This window comes from Paroedura picta, chromosome 7 (genome assembly GCF_049243985.1).
Source record: "Paroedura picta isolate Pp20150507F chromosome 7, Ppicta_v3.0, whole genome shotgun sequence".
Classification (NCBI taxonomy): Eukaryota; Metazoa; Chordata; class Lepidosauria; order Squamata; family Gekkonidae; genus Paroedura; species Paroedura picta.
The window spans coordinates 34,816,121-34,837,734 of NC_135375.1; the positions used below are offsets into that span (position 1 = coordinate 34,816,121).

At 40.1% G+C, this 21,614-nt stretch overlaps 1 protein-coding gene across 5 annotated transcripts in view; it reads right to left on the bottom strand.

The window, feature by feature from the left end:
- ARHGEF28 (Rho guanine nucleotide exchange factor 28) overlaps positions 1-21,614 on the bottom strand; it is a 160,777-nt gene that overhangs the window by 46,444 nt on the left and 92,719 nt on the right. For all 5 annotated transcript variants that reach the window (XM_077347418.1, XM_077347417.1, XM_077347419.1 and 2 more), the window contains 13 exons: positions 20,539-20,669; positions 19,653-19,882; positions 18,140-18,311; positions 15,706-15,817; positions 11,683-11,725; positions 11,255-11,378; positions 9,160-9,292; positions 8,962-9,017; positions 4,650-4,701; positions 3,697-3,841; positions 3,493-3,608; positions 2,541-2,681; positions 273-523 (listed from right to left, as the gene is read on the bottom strand). In XM_077347418.1, coding sequence (XP_077203533.1) covers positions 273-523; positions 2,541-2,681; positions 3,493-3,608; positions 3,697-3,841; positions 4,650-4,701; positions 8,962-9,017; positions 9,160-9,292; positions 11,255-11,378; positions 11,683-11,725; positions 15,706-15,817; positions 18,140-18,311; positions 19,653-19,882; positions 20,539-20,669 — 1,706 coding nt within the window. The remainder of the gene's footprint in view (positions 1-272; positions 524-2,540; positions 2,682-3,492; positions 3,609-3,696; positions 3,842-4,649; positions 4,702-8,961; positions 9,018-9,159; positions 9,293-11,254; positions 11,379-11,682; positions 11,726-15,705; positions 15,818-18,139; positions 18,312-19,652; positions 19,883-20,538; positions 20,670-21,614) is intronic.

Here is a 21,614-nt window from a genome sequence, read left to right on the forward strand (position 1 = left end):
CAAATGTATTTAGTACATTTTATCCTGCCTTTGTTCTTTATTTTTTCATTCCATCCATACAACAACCCTGAGAAGTGGGTTAGGCAGAGAGAGAATGACCAGTCTGAGCTTGATGGCTGAATGGGTTCGTGAACCTGGATCCCTCCAGGCCTAGGATGTGACACTCCAACCACTACACCAAAGTGGGGGGGGGGGTTTGCTCTATTATGTAAGACTTTTGGCTTTCTTGGTTAAATGCCAATAGGGAAGTATCATTTTTATCTGTGTTTTACCTGCTGTACAAGTATATCTCCAATTCTGCTGATTACAAAGTTCCTGTCATTTCCTCCCTGACTTGACTCCTGCCGTCTCTCCTTCAAACTACAAAAGAACTGCTGGTGAAGTTCTAGGAGCTCATCTAAACAGGGGAATATTTTGTCCACAGTGCTGTGGTCCAGTTGCAGTTCTTCTTTCATTCCCTTCCGGAATATCTTAGACATAATGAACAAGGTGTGGATGTGATGCACTTCTGTTTGCATCAGCTCTGCAGTGGAGAGAAAAAACATATAATGATTATCCCAAACTAGACCCCTGCACGTTATGCTGTGCATTCCAGATACATCCTTGTGGGTTTGGTGTTATTTACAACACTAGGAAAAAAATCACCCTGCAGAATTTCTTTCACACTGCTCAAATCACCCCTGAAGGAACCAAATATGGATCTTCTTTATGAGATGCAGCTCCTGGCAAGAGTGTTCAAGACCTAGTACAATATCATGACTTTGAGTACTTCTCACAATGGAATGTACTTTTAAAAGTACCGACAGTATACAGAATATTGGAAACATGAACACAATTTGTGAAAAGGCCCTAAATAACCCTGGACTGAATAAATAAACCCAAAGATAGCAATGACTAAAATACACTTAATTTTCATCAAATAGCGGACCACACATGTTCTTTGCTATTTATCAGAGAACACAAGCAAATCAGGAAGATGTACAACCTTTGCTGGTCTCATGAAGCATCTAGTAGAATCATAGAATCATAGAATCATAGAGTTGGAAGGGGCCATACAGGCCATCTAGTCCAACCCCCTGCTCTACGCAGGATCAGCCCTAAGCATCCTAAAGCATCCAAGAAAAGTGTGTATCCAACCTTTGCTTGAAGACTGCCAGTGAGGGGGAGCTCACTACCTCCTTAGGCAGCCTATTCCACTGCTGAACTACTCTGTAATGACATACAGTTTTCATTAACTATCAGATATTATTACTATTAATTTTATTTATATACTACCCTCTCTTGCGGCTCAGGGCAGTATAAAACAATCATTCCACATCGAATTAAATATAAATAATTAATAAAACCTTAAAATGATAAACACAGCACAATATTAAAATTTCAACATCTCAATACAGCTATACAGTTTCTTCAGATGTAGCCTACCAGTAGATATTCTGCATGGCGACTATTCAAGGAGGCCTATTTGATGGAACATAAGGTTCTTGTACTCAGTAGCTGATCTGCAAATGGAAACCTACTTCAATGCAGTGCACTGGTTCACAAGAATATAAGAAAGGCCGTGCTGAATTAGAGCAGGGTTGCCAGACCCCCTGGTGGAGGTTGGGGTTTCCTGCTACCAGGCCTGCCCAAGTCACTGAACAGCTGTCCAACAGGGGGACTTACAAGTAGAAAGAAGAAGGCCCTGGCCATGCTACCAGCAACACACAGGAAGTAACGTCACACCAGCGACTTCTTGTGTGATGCTCTGGTATTTGGACAAAAGCTCTATGGTAGATGGTAGAAGTCAGTTTGACCATAGAGTTTTTACTTAAATACCAGAATGTCATCCAGAAGCCTCTAGCACAATGATGTCACATGACCTGAGCCTTCTTCTTTCTCTTGGCAAGTCACACACACACACACACCCATCCCCTACTTTTTGCCAGAAGGGACCTAGCAACCCTAGATAAGGTGAAGATGTCAACCATTCCACTATTCTGGTTCATGTAATGGCCAACAATACATTATGGGAAGCTCACATTGTTGGCAGAACAGGCATTCCATTTGCCCACTTCAGGCAGGTACTCAGCCATTGGCAGGGTCCTCTCACCTGACCTTGCATGCATGATATCACACATGTCAATTACCTGTCCCAATGAAACCCCAGATGTAACATCAGATGACACTACGTCATTCCCAGTTTTATCTGGAATTGGCAACAATGCCCATCAGTATATCATGCAATGTCACATCCACCTCTGGCTGGGCATTCCTAGGGCATTCATAATAGCCATGCCTAGTATGCTGTATCTATGCACATGTGAGTAATTGATCCAGTTACTGAAATTTTAAAAACTTTAAAAGATTTAACTTGAAGTTTATTAACATATCCTTCTTTATTAGTGAATGCCAGGTTATCAAATCAAAAAACAAAGAATAAAAGCATCATGCCAATTTATGAAATAACATACAATTTCATTCATTCCACAAGCAATTCCAGCACATAATCATTTCCATCCAGTTATATGGACCCTTGTAAAGATCTTGGACATACTGACCAAAAATCACATCTTGTCTTTTGATGACCTCCTTTTCTTGCTTGCTACAAAACCAAGGGTCCACCACAAGGCTCCAAGACTCTCCCTCAAAGTCAAGAGTGTCAGTACTGAGGTCACTCCACAAAGAGCCATCAACATCATCTGTGGGAAGGTAAAAAATTATTTCAATCAAGCAATCAAAGAAACATGATCAGAAAAGAGTTATGGTTCAGTGACAAAGCATATGCACGATGCAGCCTCTGGCATCTCCAGTTAATGTGTATCTGGTGGCAATTGCTAGGAAAAATCTTTCTTGGCACAGGATTCTGGAAAGTTTCTTTCAGTCAGAGTAGACAACACTAGTAGATCTAATGAACTAGCACATGCTTGGATCTTATAAACGGAGCTCACAAAAGAATATGCTGGAATAAATTCTGTTTATCTCTAGAGAGGACTCCTGATTTATATATTGTCTAACAGAAAATTCTGTTGAACAAAAAATACAACAGGCGCTAGCCTTCCCCTGTCCCCTCGGCAGCCCTGCCTAGGCCTGGCAAGGGGGGAGCACTGGCAGGGGCTACCTCCCTCCTCCCCCAGGTCCACAGGTCCAGACCCTGGCTCTCTCTACCCCTGTCCCTCCCAGCTCCCGCTTGCTGCCTGGCTTACCATGGGCTGGCACTTCTTCCACAAGGAAGACATTGGATGGGGATGTAGCCAGGGGTAGAACAGCCTACCTGATCAGCCATTCATTGGACAGATGGCCAATCAGATAGGCCATGAGTCCCAACTCCTCCCACCAGCCCAGTCGGGTTTATTTATGTTACAGATATTGAGTTAGATGAGTGAGTTTCAAATTCAAATGATGGCCACATTTCAGCAAGCCAGAGCAGTCAGGGAGAAAAAGGCATAATAAAGTATGCTTGTATTTGGGGTCATTGTTATGCCTCAGTGTTGTCTAATGTTTTCAACACACCTTCAAGCACAAAAGACTCAACTGACGACGCGCTCCCAATTGATTGTAAGAGTTCTTCAGAGTGTGATCTGGATCTCAAAAGATCGGTGTCTGTCTCCAAAGGGGATGAACATTTTCTAGAGGTAAAGCAAAATCACACAAGGATCAAGTAACTCACTCTGACCGTCAAGTATTCACACAACACATGTAGAAAGCGCCATCTACCTTTCAAGACTGGAACTCAGAACACTTTTGGATGAGTGTTGTTGCTGCGATCCATCTTTCTTTACAAAGGACAGTCCAATGGGTGTGGACGTAGAAAAGTGAACTGGGGACAATACTGGCTGTGGAATATCTCTGAATGATGGATCTGGAAATTAACCACTTCAGGTAAGGATTTTCAAAAAAAAATAATTCTGAATAAATGCTTCATGACACACAATCTAAACCTTAGGCTAAAAGGAGAATTTGTACTCACACAGCACAAATCTCTTGATTCCTGGGATGCACCACACAATATTACAACTCCACAGAATTTCAAAGGACTTTTGTCATACTTTAGCTGCGGATAAAGTTTTGGAAGGCAGAAACTAGCGGAATCAATTTTGGGGTCCTGGACTATGTAATTAATAATTATCTCAGGGAAAACATTTTGCAGTTTGAAAACACACCTTGGAAAATGCTGTATGATTCCAGAACTGTGAAAGTTATGCCAGGGCTGTAATTCAATGCCTCCAAGCCCCTACACTATGATGTCACTGATGTTCTTAATCCCCATATACTCTCAGTTACTCACAGAATGATAGTTTCAGGAGTAGCATCTCAAGTAGTCATTTACATTTTCACTTTGGCTAATGTCAGTAGTCAGGCCTTTGGTAGAGCTCATCCTTTTAAAGCATATGCTCAAAAAGCTTCCCACTGTTTTAATACTTTTAACAGAATGGACTATTGACTGATTGATCACGGCCTATTTTAAACTACGCTGAACTTAGAAAAGACATGGGACAGACATGTTTAAGCAAACAAACAAAAGTGTATGTTTATGTGGAGATTGTGTAGAAGTTCAGCCCTGCCCTATTGTGAACTTTTTCTATAATTAGGGGGGAAATGTCTAAATAGAACAAAACATTTTTAAAATATGTCTTTATAACGCTTAGCGTGCTTACTACAGTGCTTACTTGTCTGGATTGCTTGTGTTCTGTTCTTAATGAGGCATCTCTCTTGGGATCTCTGGCAAAGAAGAATGTTTTTGTAGTAAAAAAAACCTGATGACACAATTAACACTCTACTGTTCAAGACACTATTTAACACTCCGACATAACTGAAGCCATCCTCATTCCAAAGAGATATAAAAAGATATACAAGCCCAAAGATATTCATGCACTAAATACTTTGTATATTAAGAGTGTATTTAGTTAATTAACATCTCACTTGTCTCTCCAATGGAAATCATTTTATCCTCACAACCCCTAGCTTACCCCAAAGTAAGCTAGGCTGAAAGACACCGACTGGCCCCAGACCACACAGCAAACCTCCACAGCAGAGTGGGGATTTGAACCTCAGCTGACCACCTTATCCACCACTCTAATCACTATAGCTTGCCTTCATGCTCTAAATAACACAAATACATTTCAAAACATTTAAAATATAGTCTCAATCGCAACTCTTTCCTATGCACCCAGTAACTTTTAGATAATTTTACTATTGGGTCAAATAGAAGGTACTTCTAGCAAATGTGGAATAAATCCAAAATTTGGCTAAATGACTCCTAACATGATAAAACCTAACATGATAAAGCCTTTCCTGGCCAGCTGCCTAACCTGGCATGTTCCATGGGGTGGTGGTGGGTCGAGAGGCGCCACATGGCTCCCGACTGTAGCAAATGGTAGAGGGGCCATTCGGAAGGCGCTGTGTGCCTTCTGATTGGCCCCTCTGTCGTCAGGGCTGTGCCAAGTGGCCAATTGGAAGACGCACTGCACACACCTTCTGATTGGCCCCTTGGCAATGGACTGACAAACGGAGGGGCCAAGTCACGAAGCCCCAAAGTCCGGGGCTAAGGGCCCAATCCGCAAATTTCGATCCCGGACTCAGCCCAGTCCCACCCCCCTTAGCCTTTTATTTATATCGCGGAGTGGTATAAAGTAATATATATTTTGCTTGCAATTTATTACAGTTAGAATATATATATCTAGCGTTAAGGGGGGGGAGAAGAATTGGTGATTTAAATTTGTACTACGAATCCTGGAAAAATTCAAAAAGCCAAGAATTGCTGTGGATGCTTTGCTATAATTGATGTACACCAGGGGGCAATATTTCTCTTTCATTTTGATGCCATGTTATAAATTGAATTTTACTAATTCACTGAAGACATCATGCACTTTCTGAGAACATATCCCTATCAATGATCACTGTTTATAATCACCACATACATAAAACAGGGTGGCTGAAGCCATTGGCCGTGAATCTCACTGCCAAATAAATTTGTTACTGAAAATATTTCAGAAATAGCTTTACCACTTTACCACCTTCACCAATAAGACAGGCTATAGATGAAGTACATATTCATTTGCTGTTTTATCAACATGGATGTAATGTAATGCAAGACCCAAAAGTGGTTGGGTGAACAAGCCCATTTTGGCTCATGAAAAGCTGTTCATTCAAACAGTTGTGAAGCTGCTGGCTGCATTTTCTGAAAATAAAATGTCCCCAAATGCCTCAGGATTCAGATTCTTAAGGTATACAACTGTTTGGCTGGTTATGTCAACCTAGTAAAAATTGTTCTGATCCGCTGGTTTTGTGATGGCCTCTCTCTCCCAGTTGTCCCGTCTTACCCAGACTATTCCATCTAGTTTTCCTCTCTTCCCTTCATTCTTTAGGGGGTGGGCTGCCCCTCAGGCCACTGGTTCCTTCAATCTGTCCTACCACTGTCTGAGATCCGCACAGATCAGCCAGTGATAGTCAGGGATTCTAAGTTATTTATTAAATTATTTATATCCTGCCTTTCCTTTGTAGCTCAAAGTTCTAAATTTTAAAATGTACAAAGTAAACCATCTCCCCAATACCTTCTGCCTATACCCTATTCAAAGTGCTTACCAGCACCCCCTAAAAACTTCTATGGCTAGCACTCCCTTCCAAGAGCGCATTCCATAGGTTAAGAGTTACTACAGAAAAAGTATGTGCAGGCTCCTTTAAGCAGCAAAAATAACCAGCAGGTGGCCACCTGAAGACCATAGTCCTCTACCTGCAACCTTGTGGTCCTTCATCTAATGCCTGCCACTGGCTCCAGTATCAACCAGCATCAAATAATGGGTTTAAACTACAAGTACAACGATATAGGCTTGATATCAGGAAAAAAAATTTCACAGTCAGAGTAGTTCAGCAGTGGAATAGGCTGCCTAAGGAGGTGGTGAGCTCCCCCTCACTGGCAGTCTTCAAGCAAAGGTTGGATACACACTTTTCTTGGATGCTTTAGGATGCTTTGGGCTGATCCTGCGTTGAGCAGGGGGTTGGACTAAATGGCCTGAATGGCCCCTTCCAACTCTATGATTCTATGATTCTAACCATATTCCTTAAGGCAAAAGTATACAAAGCCCAAGGAGAAGAATGCGTGGAACTCATTCTGGGATGTTGACTAAGATTATAGCAGCAGCAATTCAGATGGGTAGCTGTGTTGGTCTGAAGCAAAGTTTTGAGTTCAGTGGCACCTTTAAGACCAACAAAGTTTAATTCTGGGTATAAGCGGCACACTGTGGTGCTCATTCTTCAGTTAGGTCAAAAATTAGTAATGAGGGACTGTGAGGCAAAGCACTTAAATTTCCCTCAAGAGTTAATGTGATTATTACAAGGCGCGCTCTAGCTCACAGGTGTCTGTGATTTGGGCCTTTCTACAAATACTGTCCTTATATCTTTCAAGGCCATAGTTAAACATGAGGTAATCAGTTAATCTTAAGAAGCTGTGCTCAACTGAATAATCAGATGGGAATTAGACATTGAAATCCTCTGGAAAGTTCCATCAAAAGGGATTCCTGACTGGATCCCAAGGATCACTTGACATCAGAGGGCAAAAAGCCATAGAAAGGATATAGGCCAAAAAGAAGCCCTGCCAATTTTATGCTTATGCCATGCTAGTATGTTTTCATATGTTATGCTACATCATGATGGACTGCAACATATAGAATACTTTAGGCTACCTCTTATGCTTCAAGAAGGGAAGGGCTGAAGTTCTCCTCCTCTAGCATTACTGTCTAATTGTCCCATCTCTGTAGCTGTTTTGCTACAGAAATGGGTAGCCTTTTACCCTGTCCAGATTGGCCCTTAATGTGTTTCAATACACAGTCCCTCAAGAAATGATGTGGTTGGAAAGAACATTGCTGTTCAGTAATGTTTCACCTAAATGGCATCAAACTTATTTCCTAAATCTTTATTGTTTAAAATTTTATATTGAGGCTTTTATTCCGGTTCCATATGACTAGTCACCTTGGGGCGGTTTACATCAATAAGGGTCTTGCAGAACCTGCAGAACTCTACGAACTCTAAATCTTCCCTGTCAAATTAAGTTTTGGCAGGTGTTTACTGCATTTAATAATTACAAATGCACATGACATAATCCATAGGCTTCCCTCATCTCACCAATTCGAATGCAAGACTTGCCTCAAGAGTTAACATGAAATAAATAGAAAAGAAAGAAAGGAAATGGGGTTTAAGAAGCTGCTCCTCTCTTTATAGCCTTCTGCTATCACAAGCAACATTTCAGTTCACCTGAAGCATCTCCCATAAATTACTCTTTCAATAACTTTACTGATTTATTTAACTACAGACAGTACTGCTTCCTATCCCTGTGGGTCTGACTCAAAAATTATATGTTTCAATTTCATGGTTCGTTGTGCAAATCCCCAAGTCTCCATTTTGTCAAGAGCCAGCTTGGTGTACTGGTCAGGAGTGCAGACTTCTAATCTGGCGAGCCAGGTTTGTTTCCCCTCTCCTCCACAAATAATCAGCTGGGTGACCTTGGGCTTGCCACAGCACTGATAAGGCTGTTCTGACAAAGCAGTAATATCAGGGCTCTCTCAGCCTCACTTACCTCAAAGGGTATCCGTTGTGGGAGAGGAAAGGGAAGGTGATTGTAAGCCGCTTTGAGACTCCTTTGGGTAGAGAAAAGCAGCATATAAGAACCAACTCTTCTTCTTACTTGGACTGAATTTTCCCATTAAAAGCATCAAATTCTTTAACATTACTTTTACACCAAATGCACTGTACACTAAAGGGCACTGTAATGGTGTAAAAGAATCAAGCAACTCAGGAATGTCAACAATCTTTGATGAAGTATAGTATAAAATATTTTTTAGACATACTGTAGAGTCCCATGCTTTGGATCATAGATTACGTGAAAGGGGGAGTGGAGAGTGGGGAGGGAAATAAACTAATAATAGCAGATTGCAAATAGCAATAAAGTAATAATAGCAGCAATGTTTAGAGATTGCATAGACTTACTTTTGTACACACAGGTGTACAATCCTTGCAACCTTTATGCACACTTGCATTGCAATCTGAAAGAAAAATTCAAAATGTAAGACTCTGTACAATTCTCTGACTGTAAGAACATTTATTTCAAGATACTTTGACCTTTTCGACACCTTCACAGATGCAAGCCATATTTTAAATTCTACATAATAAAAAACAGCTACTCACAAGAACACTGCAAGGACTCTTTCCCCAAAAGTGGCTTCTCACATGCGAAACACGGCATTACCCCAGCAAAAGTTCCAGACACAAACTGGTGCCTAAAAAGTTTATCTCTTTCTTTGGCATCTTTATTTTTTGCCTTTATAACAAGAAAGAAAGAAAAATAAAATTCAGTTTATTAGCTGTCAAAATATATCCAGAAGGCTTTGTTATCTCCCTCTTGTTCAATGTGAAGTGGTGGGAAAGTTCCTTATAAGAAAGATTTCCTACTATCTTTTCCTCTTTTATTAAAAAAAAAAAAAAAGGTACCTGAGGCAAGGAGCCCCTCTTCATTCTATATATTTCCCCATAAAACACACTTCCAAGTCTACGGCAACTCCTGAAAATCAAATTCAGTCACAGAGCCTTATCTGAACATCTACCAGTTCCCTAGTTATCTATTAGCAAATAACCAAGACTAAGTCAACAGAAGGTACTTTCCACAGACATTTTCAGCACTGCTGAAAAGTGAATCCCCTTTCAGCAATCCTGGGTTATGACATTGAAAGGGGGACAAAACGTTTGCACAGTGAGATGAGGGCAATTTTTATTGGCCAGCACACTGTGAAACCTCACTGGATATATACTCTTTATGACTACTGGAAGGTGATCCAGAAAAGACTCAGTAATGGCAGCAATAACAACAGCTTCAAAGTAGCCCTAAGTCTAGGAACCAATAACATTAAACAGACTAAAAAGAACCAAACCCATTTCAGGAAATATTTTGGTTGCCCAAAAGTATTGTGCTACCTGTTCCTCAAAAACATATTTGGTGTACAATTTAGTGCATTTTCCACTATTTTAAAGATCTTTATATTTTGTGTACTTCTAGTGAATCAAAACAGGAAACAGAATGAAAGGGTGGTGTCCTGGGATAGTAAAGTGTTTTAAAATAAAAGAGAACATTTACAAATCATAATTCCCCCCATCTGATATACAGATATCCATTATGCCACTTTAGGTTTTACCAACACATTCCTACTTCATTCCGTAGTATGCATAGGTTGATCCTAACACAATAAGCCTTCTGGGCAAGGAATGGGTCACCTCCATGTTTTGTACAATGCTGGCTACTGAAACTGTTAACGCCAAGTAATGCCAAGAACTAGAAGTCTACACACAGAGCTTCAGCACTTGAGTAAAGGCTTCCCCTTCCTAACATACTTTCCTCCTGACATAACTTAAAAGTAAATTAGAATTGGGGACCACCAACTGACAAAATCCTTGATTAAGTCAGGTGGTATCCATCAGGCCCTGCTGCCATGCCTGCCTTTAAATCAGCAATAAGGTTCAAGGTGTGAACTTACATATCCAGGAACCAAGGAATCTCTGCCTTTATAATCCAATATAGGCTCAATAGTCGATGATAGAGAAGAGGCATCAGCTACCTATAAAGGCATAAAGTATTCCACCCACTTATTGCAGGGGAGAAAATTATCCACATTTTGTTTCCTTTGAGCTGATGACCTGTTAATGAGCTCCAAAAGGCTCTCATAGGCCATTTACACACTTGGAACTTCACTGCCCCAGCTCCCATGCAGGAGCACAAATTGGGGGGAAGATGAAGTGCACCAGGCCAAATGCTCCCCCGTGTGTGGGTGCAGGAAGAGGTGGGGCAACCTGCCACGACTAAAACTCCAGCCTGCAGCTCGGCATGAAACCTCCAGTGCATAAACGGTCATATCCTTACTGGTTGATGCCTCAACCAGATCAGCCCAAGACTGCTGGATACTGCAGCACTTCTTGTGCTTAAGAAGGATCCTAGGTCTATACTTTGAATTAACATATATTGTTCGCATAGCAAACTTATTAGATTTCTTAAACTTATAGCGATTCTTCCTGACTTGCCTCCTGCTATTTTTGCACTCAATATCAAACCAAATCTTTTTGTTTTTTAACCCTTGGGTGACACTCATTGCCTGCCTGTTGGTGACAGTGTATTTCCATAGCTTCATCCATAACAAAATACTTCTAGCATTCCTTCTCTTTTAAACACTGTTCAACATTGGTAGAATTGTCACTAGACTCCTTGAAATACTGTGTACATCATGCCTGAAATTACCTTGGACTTATTTCGTGTACTGGCCATTCTGTTCATCAGAAAGCTGAAAGTACGGCTGACTTTGTATTTTTCAGATTCAGATTTTGTAGGCATAATGTACTTATCCCAGTCTTCTTCCCGAATTCTAAAAACACATCAGCAAATCTTTCATCATGTTACACAAATTTCCTTAACATACTTCTTTCTGATACACAGCTAGTATTTGTGATTGGGCTACTGGAAGAAACATACAACATGATAATGAACATTTAATAGTTTCTAATCTCCATGGACTTTAATTTCATGTTAATGAAGTATGGCACTTCTTCACAACCTACCAGGAAATGGAGCATCAGATTAGTGCAGGATTTATAATGATATAACTCTTAATAGTTGTTAGTGCTTGTGTTCTAATAATAATAATAATAATAATAATCTTTTTAAAATACCTTTTTTCTTTTGACTGTTCAGTCAAGCTGTATACACATTGTTCTACAAAACAAAAGATAACCTACATAAATCAACTGTGCTGCCATATTCACAAAAGTTTCATTCTGAAATTTGTTTGATTATTATAAGCAGGCATGAGTGACCATTTTTAAGTGAGAAACAAAAATGTTTCCTTTCTTTCCTTCTCTTGAAATCTTCTTCATAGGTCCAAGTGAGGGAGCAGCAAAATACCACTTCTGTTTCCAAAACAGCTGCGTATCAAGCAAATCACAACAACCTTTTCTGCTTCCAAGGACTGTTTCCTTTTAGCATGTTGTATGTAACTAATGACGGAAATATACAAATGTAATAACAACCTTATAATATTCAACTATACGTTGAATATTGGGCCACCTCCCAAGTCCTCATTTTCTAATCATAATCTAAACTGAGACTATGAATAGTTTTTCAATTACTTTTAAATTGCACAGGTAAATGCTTCCTGTTGGCGAGAGGGTTAGGATTTCTGAAATATTTGTTTTAAACTGCATTTGTGTGTAGGTATTTTTATACTGGCATTCCTTCAAAGGACTCAGGATGATGTACACTATTCTCCCCTCCTCTGTTTGATCCTCACAACAAACCCTGTATTGAAGGTGAGACTGATCGAATGATTGGATCACTCAGTGAGCTTCCATGGGAAGCGGGGGACTGAATCTGGATATCCATGGTCTGAATCCAGCTCTAATCACTACACAACACTGAATCTGCACTGCATTCAAATGTACTGAAAAGAAAATACTAGGGCCATCTATCTAGAATATGAACCTACTACAGTCTCCCCAAGAAAACTCAAGGCAGCATACTTCTCCCTTCCCCATTTCATCCTCAGAACCCTGTGACCAGATCATCTAGCAAGCTTCATGGCAAGAGTGGGGGTCCAGACCTAAAATACTGCAGATCCTAGTCCAGCACTAGCCATACACAATACTGGCTCCAAGGCTAAGAGTCACTATAAAGTGGGGACACAGTATAACGAACCTTCAATAAAGCTCTGTGTGCGGAAGACAACGCTGTAAAAACACAATATATGAAAGTACAATAGAAGTAACAGCAATCCTGAGAAGATTCAATTCAAGGGCCAACCAAGCTTCATTCTGAGGGATTCAGGGGGATGTTAATGAATAGTGAAGTAATGAAAACACTATTCTCTGATACCAATCTATCCTCAATAAGATCTTTAGGATCCGTTAATAAGGAAGGTATGTTGAGAACACGTAGCCATACATGTATGTAAGACTTTTCTTGGTCCAGATCTGTAAAAATAATTTAAATTTTGTAATTTTTTCTTATTTTGTATAACATTTGTTTGCTGCATATTAATCGCTTTTCATATATTGTGTTTTCACAGTTATTGGATATAATTGTGGCAAGCTTTTGGATCTTGCTCTATGATTTTCACAGGTTAAGAGGACATGCTCTCAAGGTTTCTAAGTAAAAGTCTAAGAAAAAAAATATGTGATTTAGCCTAAATAATAGTAAAGTAGGTGCCAAGTAAGTAGGGCTGTTATCCTCACTGGAGGTATCCTAGAATTGCAATTGATCTCTAGATAACAAAGATTCTTTTCCCTGAATAAAATGGCTGCTTTAGACAGTGAACTCTATGCATTATACCCTGCAGAGCTCCCATTCCTTCTCAAACCCCAATCTCCCCAGGCTCCACTCCCATAATCTCCCAGAATTCCCCAGGCCACAGATGGTAACTCTACAGGCAAGCCTCACAGGGAACAGCATTCTAAAGGCAAGATATATAGTTATAATATATAACTGACACGCATATTTTTAGGACGGATAAACCATGATGGTCATAAAAACACACACATGCCTACTCAGGTTTTGGATAAAAACTGTATGGATAAAAGCCATTCAGTCTGGATTTACAGAGAACAGAATGCCTGTCTCTGAAGTAGATGGGATTTCCATTTTAAGAAGTAAATAAAGTAAAAGCATATGCTGCTTTTTTAATACACCCCATGCTTTTAATACACCTGTTGTTTTTTGTCCTCAGAGAGTTTTCTCAGAGATCTAAAGCAAAATCCCACACTTCACAACACAGGTTCGTCTTGCCTCCAGCCATGATCCTAGATTTTAATTAAGATGTGATAAAGCCTTTGCTCACACTTGTGTGTGAGAAAAATAGTTTCTTAGAGTTATGAGGAAAATTCCATCAGATTTAATCACATGGTCATCTCCAAGCAGATGCACTTTATAACTTTGAAGGTGACACCATGTTTATTACAAGGTTTGAGTCTATGTGAAGGCAACAATTAGGCCATCAGACCATATAATAAAGATGGCACCACCAGATTGTGAGGCAAAACACACTTCCAGTTTCACTGATCACAGAATGAAAACGGAGTGAACAATTTGCTCTCTGAGATTGTCCAGCACAGGAAGCCAGAGGTGTGCACTATATAGTCAATGATAGTACCTATGTCCTGGCAGGACAAAAGCTGCTGAGGCATCCTGCAAGTCTGTGTGGGAACAGCTTATCTAGATATACAGTTGAGAGCACTAAGGATCTGATCACAGTAATGGTTTGCAACTCGGCAACAGTAACCATCCTGACTTTAAAGCACTTTAATTTAGAGAGCCAGTATCAGACCAGAATTCAGGAGACCCACGTTTACATCCTCACTCTGCAATGGAAAGTTGCTGTGTCATTTGCACAGCGTCAGCCTAATCTATGTCACAGGGTTGTTGTAAGGATAAAATGAAGGAGAAGCATCCAATGTAAGCCACTTTGGGCCCCAAATAGGTAGTGTTGGAATACAATCAGCAAGTTATTTGGTCCAGGCCTACCCTGAAGGACTGGTCGTTCTACACTGCAAGGTCCTGGGCATATGCTCAGGAGAAATGCCTGGCTGCAGTTCAGGAATGGCAGACTCTACCAAGAAATCAGTTTACACTGGTTCCTCCTCTGAGTAATCAGAGGCCTTTGTTCCAGGTGGGACCACTTACTTCCTCTTCACTCTGGAAGAGAAGCAGAGCCTTTGTGCTCAGTCACACATCACATTGCCTTGTCTTCTCGTCTCCATTGCAGCATACATTGCATTGCCATGACTCTGTTCTAGCAGCATGTAGGAACTGTATTGTTCTCTAACTTGCTAAGCTTTTATGGCCCTGATCAGGCAAGAGGCCAGATCAGAGAGCATAGTATATTGATGTAAATATGAGCAAGGAAACTTTATTCTTTTAGCCTCTATCCAATGCTCCTGTGTGAAGCTGCCTTCAGGATTCTAAGGTAAAGCTTACACTGTGCTCTCTCAAAGTGTGCCAAAGAGTGGAACCTTTGCAGCTGGGGAAAGGCAATTCTCTCCTTATATATTTTGTCCCTCCACCATAAAAATGTTGTGGCTCTGAGAGGACAACAGGTAGAAAGGCCAGGTATAAGTAAAGTATCTAAATCAATAAACGTGTTGTTAATGGATTCTATTTAATGTCCAGAGATGCTGAGAAGCTGGTAATCATGACTCAAGTAAATCAATAGGTTTATGCTGGAATAAAGAATATGTATGTCTAAAATACACATAAATCCCTTTTTCCACTTGTAACCCGAGGCTTTTGTTCAATAGTTGCAAGAATATGAAATTAGGAACATACGATCAGGCTCCATCCCTCATATCTACACATTTATCATTATTTATTTGTTGGTTTATTTATTTTCTTGAATTTCTATAAAGCTTCTGTTTGTACAATTAGTAACTGGCAGTAAGCCAGTTGGCACAATCCTATCCCCTACACACACACACACACACATGCGTGTATGTGTGTGTGTGGTTTTTTTGTTTTTGTATAGCACTTGGAGGAATCTCGGATTCCCTGTGTTCTAATATACATCCCTCTTCCAAATTTGGAAGGTATTGCTCGATATTATGTGAATCATCTGAATGTACAATTCCAGGTAGGGATGGCAGACGACTAATCTCAGGCTGAATAAAAAGTAAGGGAGTATAACAAATGAAAGCAGAACTAATGCTTACCGTCATTTGAATCACATGTTGTGAAGTCATGGGCACCATGTGACTTTCCTAAGATGACTTTGGGTGAAGTATAAGAATAGGATCGTGATCGAATTCCAGAGAGTAATGGTTCCTAGAATATATTCAATATTTTAGAGAAAATTTTCATAAACAGCAGGAGCATTTTTTAAAATTATTTGAAAATCTTCTACAAAAGTAGGTGTAGGTATATCGGGAGACTCATAATTATTTATTTAAAACATCTTTATACCACCTTTCCATTCAGTTGGGTTCCCCAAGGCAGCAAACATGAAAATATATGAACAATTACAGACAACATTTCAAATAATAAAATAATAAAGTGAAAACACATAAACATACAACACCAGAACCAGAGAGGTGGGGCAATAGCCATTACTGAGGGTTTGCCAAACAAAAAAAGTCTTCACCCACTGTTGGAAGGCACCAATAGCGGAAGACAGACAAATCCCTGGGGAGGGAGTTCCAAAGTTTCGGTTGCCCTGAGTGTGTCCACTTATGTTTCTCTGGACATGTTCCAGTTGCTGAACTTTCATTGTGAAACTGCTGCATAGGACTGTTTTCCTGCCATAGTCTGTTTTAACTTGGCACAGAGTAGCCTTTCAGTAAGGAAATTATACTCCACAGCAACAGTGGATAAATTATTATGACCCGAGGACCACACAGAGCCTATAAACACTCTTCATCTGACTCTCGGGCTCCTTATAAATTTTCTGATAGCATTAGCACAAAAGTCCACGCAGTCAGCAAGTGATCCAATGCAGTAAAAACTGTTCAACAGCCCAGTGGCTCAGAATAATTAAGAGCAGCAGTGCAGACAAGAAGGCCACTTGGGGTTTCCATCTGCTTCTGTAGGATCCAAGTTGGACACCAGTTCTTCCTGTTCTCCTGCTGAGGATGTACGTGTGCAATTTGGGTTCCTCAAATCAGATGGAAATCCAGATGTGGCCCTCAGGCTGAAAATGTTGTACAGTTCATATTCACTTTTGTCTTGAAATAATTTTTCCAATCCTAATAACCTCAGGATAAAAATATATATTAAAATATTATAGCACTGCTTATTGTAGCCTGCTTGTTCTTGCTTCTTGATGTATGTTCGAAAGCCATGAACCCTTTTGATTCCACATTTTATCTCAAAGAATGGCTACGTAGACATTTTTGTTGCAAATTTCCTATTTCTTAACCCCTACTCACTAACTAATCTGACTGTACTTTAACACAGAAAAATACTGCTTTGACACACTTTGCTCAGATTGGGTGAGCATTACTTTTCTACAATTACATTTTAGCCAAAAAGATTTTGTTTGCTCATCTTTTAATTCATGAGCTGATGTTCTACCTATTGAAGAAATAAGGACAGTATTGAAGAAATAAGGACAGTTTTAAAAAACAAGATGTAAGCCTCTTTGCATCAAAAAAGGTGCTTATTTCATAACACACTATGTTCAACAGCGACTACAGACTATGTAGTCACTGTGTGACAGTTTCTTTTGCATAACTGAACTATTTTTCACTACTACAAAGGATAAACAGCAGCCATGGTCTGAATGTCACATCATTAACACACTGATTTTTCAATAGGGATGTCCCTCAGCATTCTCATTGGGGTACCAATGATTCAACTGAGCAAGCATCCCCTGCACACAATCTGATTTTTAAATTTTGAAAGAGTGCATGTCAGCCTTCTTAACCACTAACATCCACAGTAACTATTGTTGCCTTCTGGAAAGCCAAGAAGTTTTAGATGTTTAACACACACATAAGTATAGGCAATCTGTTTTCCTTAATTTAATCAGGTCACCTAGCCTACTATCACTGGCCCATCCATCAGTATCAGGTAGCTGGAATAAGAGCTTTTAAATATGTTTCAATAGAGGTGTGTATAAAATATTCCATCCTCCCTCACACACTTTCATCGGATGTACAAATAACTGGAGCTAAATATAATCTACAAGAGAAGAGTTGAGGCAATAAATATAAGTGTGTGTTGAATTTTGGTAATTTCATGGTTTCATGGTTATGTTCACAAACTGAACAGCTATCACAAACTTCCTTGAATTTTAAAGCAGCCATTTAACTGCTCCCTATCTGCTTGCCACCACTTCTGGCAAGGAACACAAAGAATGGGTCACAAACTGGTTCAGTTCATGAACCAACTTCCCAATTTGTATCAGTTTGCAGTTCGTGGTTTGGCCATGAACCACAAACTAAACTATAAAATGCAGTTCATGCCCAACTCTAGTAGTGAGTATGCAGGTGGAAACCATACAGTAACTAATGGTCTGCACCCACCAAAAATATGAATATGTATTTTTGCATATTTATACCATCTTAAACATACCATCTTAAATAAAGATTTTTTTAAAAAAATCATGGTTATTTACTTGGTACAGAAAAAACAGTACACATTAAATACCTTTGATTGTAGATTGTTGGACAAAGGAATGGATTCTGAACTTTGCTCCAACAAACTGAATTTGTCTTTGTTAGCAGCAGAAGAGCTGAAGGGCATTGAAGGGTAGCAGTGATGGGACCTGTTTGAACTTCTTTCATCAACACTCTCTACATCCAAGTCATCAAGACTAGAACTGAGGACACAAGAATGACCAGTTACAAGTGGGACATATCAGCCACATTAACCCATCACTCAACATTACACCAAAGATGTCAGCCATTCACTCAGCCTGAAAGATATATACAACAGGTGGGGTATTGTAAGGGAAAATAATGCGGAAGATATTGTTACAAGGAGTTAGTGACAGGCTTTTGTCCTTTCTCACATCATATAGATATATTCCTTCCATTTTTGTATGGGTCTAAATATAATAGGCCTTGCTTTTAGCTGTCTTGCTCTCTGGCTGAAACGTAGTTGTAAGGGGTGAGTATTGCTCACATGTAAACATGCTTATCTAAAACTTTTGAACTTGGACACAGGAAGCTGGGTGAAGATTCGTATGATCTCAGCTCATTAAAAGCACGAGGTACATTATAATTGGGGGACTTCACCAGCCTCTGTTTTTATTATGAAAAAAAGAGTTTAAAAAGTTGTAAAAGTAGCTGTTAGCTGGACGCTGGAAGCTCAGTACAGATCTAGCGCTGGATGCTGTACACCTCAGACCAGGGGTCCATATTTCTGCTGCTGACCGGGCTTCCATCAGCTGATTAGAAATTAGAACCTGTCTCGTTAGGCATGTATGATTGCTGTGAAACTGGAACACCTATACTGCAACTGCCTGCTAATTATAACAAATAAATCACAACTCATCTACCTCTACACCAGCGTGCTTATTGCTTTCAAATCCTAATAAAAGAACCATTTGCCACTTTGATCTGGCAAGACAGGTATAAATCCTGTAAAGTAAATGAATAAGACAGAGGCCCTCTTTAGAGTAACAGTTATCACTTTACCAGGAGGCAAACATTTTTGCTCCTGTCTACATAGCTTCATGCAAGATTGCTGGATCAGTCTTGCCAATAGGATTTGTGCAAAGGAGTCAACCAGCCAGGCATGGAAAAGATCCATATGGCTGCAGAAGGAAAGGGGAAGGAGGAGCAATCTTCTCCTACTTACTAATTCTCTCCTGCAAATCCCTGCCCCTCCATTAGTTTCAAAAGGCAATTTTGGGTTTGGAAAAAAAATTGCCCCATCATCATGTGAAATAATTCACTTTGGTTATCTATCCCTTCAAGAAATCAAAACCCATACAAGTATCCTTGGAAGACTGATATCTTTCAGAGGCAGCACTACCTTACTTCTTCCATTTCATACTCGAAAGCTAAAAAACAATGAATACAAATAAACTAAACCAATGCATAATTTTCCAGCAGAGTTCTTTTTGTGTGTTCATTGTGCTGTCTCTTTTTTGAGCCAGCTGGGTTGAAATGGGGATGAATGGTTCAGAGCAATACTGAGAAAACTAATGCCACACCTTCGTTTTTTCACGATGGAATAGCGTTGATTTCTTGGGTGGCTAAATGCATGTGCCTTGAGTGGCATGAAAGAGCCTGTTGTGCACAAGTTAGATGGAATGACGGGTGATGTATTTCCACTGTCCAATTCTGCAGGTGCTTCTGGGTCTTCGTTCAACTCTGCTTGGTCTGTGCAAGTTTCAGAAGCAGGTTGGCCTACATTAGGGTAGTTGACATCAGCTTCTTCAGTCTAAAGTGTGAAATTAATATGTGTTAGCAAGAGATGCCAGAGATATGGAATAGATAGAAATGAAGCCAAACTCAATTTGTAGATCTATCATGAGGAATGAAAGTTGCCACGACAAACCTTGGTAGAGCCCTGTATCATCAACAATACAGCCCAGGATGCAGGGAAGAACAAGCATCAAACTCGGTGGTGTGTGTCATCATGCAAAATATTTTGTTTTATTGATTCAAAATGAATTAAGAAAAGCCTATTCATCCCCCCAAATTTAATAAAAATGCAAATTTAAATAGAATGGTGCAAACACACTGCAATGTAAGAGCACTGGAAGAATGCAACAAACAGCCTAACCCTAGGACACCAAAACGTACAACTGCGATCCAAAGAAGCAGTGCATCAAGCAGAAGGACACTACCATCCAGCGACAAAAAGTCACAATCTTTTCCTACATATACACACAAAATAAAATTTGGAGTTTTGTTCTTTTAGGGAGATTTTGTTATGGGGATTTATCTACTGTTAACTACCACGAGCCAGTTACGAGAGTGGCGGGGTATAAATTAAATTATAAAAATAAAGAAATAAATAAGAACATTGTAGCATACTTCAGTCGCAGACACCAACACACTAGCCTTCAATATGCACACTTTTGAGAATCTCACCTGATCTACTACCATGCGGTTTGCATACACTTCATCACTTCCATTCAGCATTGCAGACAGCCTGGATGCAGCAAAGAAGGTGGCAGGACTGGAACATTTCTTAAAAGCATGAAATGGGGACTGCTGCTGACCTGGAATTTAAAAAATTACAGGAAAAATATTTATTGCATTGTTATTCCTTTATTCATTCTCATAATAAAATTGGCAATGCCTTACATCTAACTGAGGAAAAATTGGAAAATAAGATCCTTTTATGTGCATACTTTCCTGCTGCAAGCAGGACATTCAGAGGAAGAATAAGACCTCTTATAGACCTATATACTTGGGGCGGCAGCAACAGATGTCTAAAGAGCCTGCTTTAGAGCAAAAAGTCCCCTTCTGATTAGATGAGTACACTGTATTCCCTTTTAGACTGGCCACAGGTATACCAAGTGCATGGCATATTTTAGATCCCAAGGATGTTCTGTCTACCCATGTCTTGATGACTGGCTAATTACCACCCTATCTTAGGAGCTTCTGCAGGACCATGTCTCCATAATCCTTAACATACTTAGATACCTGAGGTTACATGTTAATTTGGGTAAATTCAAGCTTACAACCAGCCAAGCAGGCCATGTTTATCGGCACCCTATCATGGGGACAGCTTTCCTGTCCAAGGACAGAGCATTACATACAAGGGCTCTCTTCATCTTACTAGTCAATTCACAAGTCACAATTCTCATGGCTGTCATGACCCCCCTGGTTCATGCCATCCTGTTCCCGACTGCTCTTGCATATTCCCACTTTCTCAGGCTTCCTCCGGCCGAGGCAGCCCAAGGCCATAAAGCAATAAACCTGTCCTCTGAGATGTTTCCTCCCTTCCTTTTCCCAGCGGGCGAGGAGCCCCAACAACTGTATCAATCTCACTGTAAGTGTCCTTGCGGAGACAGCCAAATCTCAACAATGTGCCATCTCCCCGATAAGGCACCTGGCCATCTGGTAGCCTGAGAACAGGACCCCTTTTGTCACTTCTACCCACTCTCCCGCCAAATCCCCTGAGCACCCCTCCTCTATTTGGTGCACCCTATATCTACCCC